Here is a 4,317-nt window from a genome sequence, read left to right as displayed (position 1 = left end):
AAAAAACAGCAACCTTAATCCTTAAGCAAACCCTCCATTCTTTTCAATTTCTCTGGAGCACGATCATAAAGGTATATTCAATATGAATTAAGTTCTCTACTTTTTTTTTAACTTTAATTTTAGTTGTTAGATTGAATTTCTCATCGTTAATTTTAAGATAAAAGCTTTAAATTTCTTGTTTTTTGTTTTTTTTTTGTTTTTTATTTTTTGTTTTTGTTTTTTTTTTTTTTAATTTTTAAATTTTATTTTTTCGTGTAGAAAATGATACATGTTATTTGTTATTTGTTAAAGTGAAAATGTCTAAATGCAAATGTTAGTGCAAAGGCTGGCACTTCCCGAATTCTCTAATGGGTGCCTTGGTTTTCTGACCAAAGTACAAAAAATATATAATTTTCTTCAACATCTTGTCTCCATTAGGTTACAACTGACATTGGCTAGCTTGTCATCGATTATTTGAAAGAATAATATATAAAGGTTGATTGAAGTCCAAGAGCATCAAGCACAAAAAAATGGTTATCAGTTAACTGTCCATATTACATTTACACTGACTAGGGTTTAGAAGTTCAGAGTCTCGCATGGGGTGTGGTTTGCTGAACCTTTGGAAGTCCAAATCACAACTCTCTCAGCATGCGATTTTGAAACGGCTGGTTGTCATGTTACTTCGATAGGTTTTGCTGAACAATTATACATACTACTAGGAGCCTTTAAGCGTAAGGCACTTACTAAAACTAGATTTCTCACTTCTTCCTGACTGATATCTTCTCTGACAAGTAATCTTCTTACTTTAAATGATGTGGCTGCAATGTCAGCTTATTAGTGCTATTTATCAGTGTAAGCAAATGATGGTACAAATGTGTCGTAAAAGTAGCATTTTTTTTAGATGTGTTGTTACTGTTGATTGAGAGTCAGTTAAGTTGTTTAAAGGCCAAGAATGATGTATAGCAGTAGCTATAAATAGAACATTGTACTCCATTAAGTCATAAACTCAATACAGAACATTTTACTCCATCTTCGAATTCTCTCTCATCTCTCTACAATCTCGGTTTCCCTCTAGATTTTTCACATTTGTTTTGACTTGCTATAATTCAGAAACGGAAGGACGAAGGCAAATGGAATCGAGTTTCACAGTTTCAAACGGTGAGGGCTCCCTCGCAATGGTTCACGCAGGACTAGACGCAGTACCTCTCAAATGCGCACCCATTGTGTCGTCCTACAACGACAAGATCCGCCCTCTTCTGGATGCGGTAGACAAGTTACGCAGCTTGATGGTGATGGATGAAGGCATTCAGCTACCAACGATTGTGGTGGTCGGAGACCAGTCGTCCGGGAAGTCTAGCGTGCTTGAATCCTTGGCTGGCATCAGCCTACCTCGGGGCCAAGGCATCTGCACGAGAGTGCCTCTTATTATGAGGCTGGAACACCACTCGAGTTCTCAGCCTGAACTTTCCTTGGAGTACAATGGCAGAGTTGATCGCACTGATGAAGACAATATCGCCACAGATATTGTGAAAGCTACTAATTTTATTGCGGGGGGAGGTAAGGGAATTTCGAACACGCCACTTACTTTGTTGGTGAAGAAGAATGGGGTTCCGGATCTGACTATGGTTGATCTTCCGGGAATCACAAGGGTTCCGGTCCATGGCCAACCTGAAAATATCTATGATCAGATCAAAGATATGATCATGGAGTATATTAAGCCGGAAGAAAGTATTATTCTGAATGTATTGTCTGCTACGGTGGATTTTACTACGTGTGAGTCAATCCGGATGTCACAAAGTGTAGATAAAACTGGTGAGAGGACACTCGCTGTGGTTACGAAAGTGGACAAGGCACCGGAAGGACTACTTGAGAAGGTCACTGGAGATGATGTGAACATTGGTCTTGGTTATGTCTGTGTAAGGAACAGGATTGGTGACGAAACTTATGAGGAGGCAGCGGCGATGGCTCATGAACTATTTCAAACCCATCCCCTGCTTTCGAAGATTGACAAGTCCATTGTCGGTATTCCAGTTTTAGCACAGAAGCTGGTCCAAATTCAAGCAAACAGCATAGCAAGAAATATACCCGAGATAGTGAAGAAGATCAATGACAGGCTGAACTTCTGCATCATGGAGCTGAACAAAATGCCAAAGAGTCTTTCATCTGTTGCCGAGGCCATGACGGCCTTTATGCAAATCATTGGCTTGGCTAAGGAGTCGCTTAGGAAGATTCTTTTGAGAGGAGAATTTGAGGAGTATAAGGAAGACAATCGCATGCACTGCACTGCTAGATTGGTTGAGATGCTCAACCAATACTCCGATGAACTTCACAGATGTGCTGAAACTGATGCAAAGAGCAACTTCTTGATGGAGGAGATCAAGATCTTGGAGGAGGCCAAAGGTATTTCACTTCCGAACTTTCTTCCACGCAATGCTTTCCTCATTATCTTGCAGGGCAAAGTGAATGAAATTTCGAGTATTCCGATTGCATTTGAGGAAAAAGTGTGGAGCTACATTGAAGACGTGGTTATTTCTGTGTTGATGCATTATACGGAGAACTATCATCAGCTGCAGCTGTCAGCCAGGCGTGCCGGGCATAATCTAATGGCCAAGATGAAGGAAAGGTCAATCAAGTGGATGCTGGAGCTTGTAGAGATGGAAAAGCTGACGGATTATACATGTGATGGTGATTATGTTTCTGAATGGAACAAGTTGATGGCTAGTCAAAACGAATTCATTCATGGAGTCTTAACTGATGAGAAGAAACCTTCTATCATAGATATAGAAGGCATCGGGGAAGTTGAAGTTGGTGTTCTGAGGAAGTACCCGCATGTGTTAGCTCAAGCTTATGACCTTAAAATGAGAATGATTGCTTATTGGAAGGTTGTTTTGAGGAGGCTTGTGGACTCCATGGCATTGCACTTGCAGCTGTCTGTTTTCAACCTTGTGAACAAAGAGATGGAAGCTGAGATTGTGAATGAGTTGATGGGACCTTACGGTGGGGGAATTGAGAGGATGTTGGAGGAGTCGCCGGCAGTGGCAGTAAAGCGTGAGAAGCTTAACAAAAGCATAAAAAAGCTGAGGGATTCGAAGGAGGTGGTGGCCAAGATTATGGATAGCATTATCACTTATGGTGATTAACTAACATACCAATTAGCTTTCTGTTGTCTGATGTGGGTGGTTGTTTGTTTGTCAACTTTTGTTTTTAAGTTCTTTTGTTTGCCTTGTGTTCTTGTTGTGTGATAGTCCGTAGTCGTATGGTTGTGCTAATCCATGTCAATTTTAATGTTTTCAATGAAATTTAAGCGCGATTTCCTCCTACATACAGTTAACTCCTATTTTTTGTCTCATGTTTTCTGCTTTCATTACCGTTTATTAATTTGACAGTGAGCTTTCATAACCAATCTGACAGACATAAAAACTTATTTAGGTAAAGAATGCAATACGCATTGTTGAAATCTTAACTGATAAGAAAACCAACTTCCTTAAATCTTCTTTTCGACGTCAAAGTTGTAATTGCTTGAAAATAAATATGTAAATAGTGTTGCTTGTCTAAGATAAATAAACTTGTTTGCAGGTTGGATAATGTTAAGGAGACTAAATTTTTTAAACCAAATGATATGGTTGTTGATGATTGAATTATTATTTCAGCGTTAATTAACGTGCTTATTTCCTATTAATGACATATCATTTGATTTAAAATTATGATCTTTCTAACATTACCTTTACAGGTTTATATGCTCAGTTCTATCCAAGAAAGGTTATCATTTTAACTGATCTATACATCCACACACACACACACAGAGACACACACGTTCTCCTTTGTATCCCTTTTTATCTTGCTTTTGTACGGCAGTTGTTTTTAGTCTAGTGTTGCTTTGTTTCTTGGGCCTAGCATCGAATTGAAAAAGGTGTCAAAAGCATTTAGTCAAGTTGATGGAATGGGAAATTGATTCTCTTCGTTCCACTAAATTTAATCAATTAACAAATTTAGACATTTAAAATTTAATTCAAAAGTTAAAAACAGAAGATTTTCTTAAAAAGTTATAATAATTTTAATCGTTTAATTAAATTTCAAAATCTTAAATTTATTGATTGATAGGATTTAACGAAGAAGATTCTTTTTCCAATGAAATGGTCAAGTGGGGGAGAATGTCGATTGAATAAAAGCAATCATGTCACATTCTTCTCCTTGTACGAGGCAGAGGGACTTTTTTATGTAATAAAAATTCAGTTCCAGTAGCGTCATGGATTTTTTTTTTCTTCACTTTAGTTTCTCACACAATTGTCAGGAAAAAAAAAAAAAAAAAAGCTAAATAATGTGTGTAAAAGTTACTTC

At 37.8% G+C, this 4,317-nt stretch overlaps 1 protein-coding gene across 1 annotated transcript; it reads left to right on the top strand.

Annotated features, from left to right (window-relative positions):
* The first annotated feature begins 974 nt into the window (after positions 1 to 974).
* LOC137712793 (dynamin-related protein 4C-like) lies at positions 975 to 3,278 on the top strand. The gene has a single exon (XM_068451954.1). The coding sequence runs from the start codon at positions 1,110 to 1,112 to the stop codon at positions 3,117 to 3,119; it is 2,010 nt and encodes a 669-aa protein (XP_068308055.1). The 5' UTR covers positions 975 to 1,109; the 3' UTR covers positions 3,120 to 3,278.
* The last annotated feature ends 1,039 nt before the right edge of the window (positions 3,279 to 4,317 follow it).

The sequence above is a fragment of the Pyrus communis genome, chromosome 13, assembly GCF_963583255.1.
Source record: "Pyrus communis chromosome 13, drPyrComm1.1, whole genome shotgun sequence".
Classification (NCBI taxonomy): domain Eukaryota; kingdom Viridiplantae; phylum Streptophyta; class Magnoliopsida; order Rosales; family Rosaceae; genus Pyrus; species Pyrus communis.
This window is presented reverse-complemented; position numbering and strand designations above follow the sequence as displayed.

Excerpts from the sequence above, each read along its gene's own strand:
- LOC137712793 (XM_068451954.1), top strand. The coding sequence starts at position 1,110 with ATGGAATCGAGTTTCACAGTTTCAAACGGTGAGGGCTCCCTCGCAATG.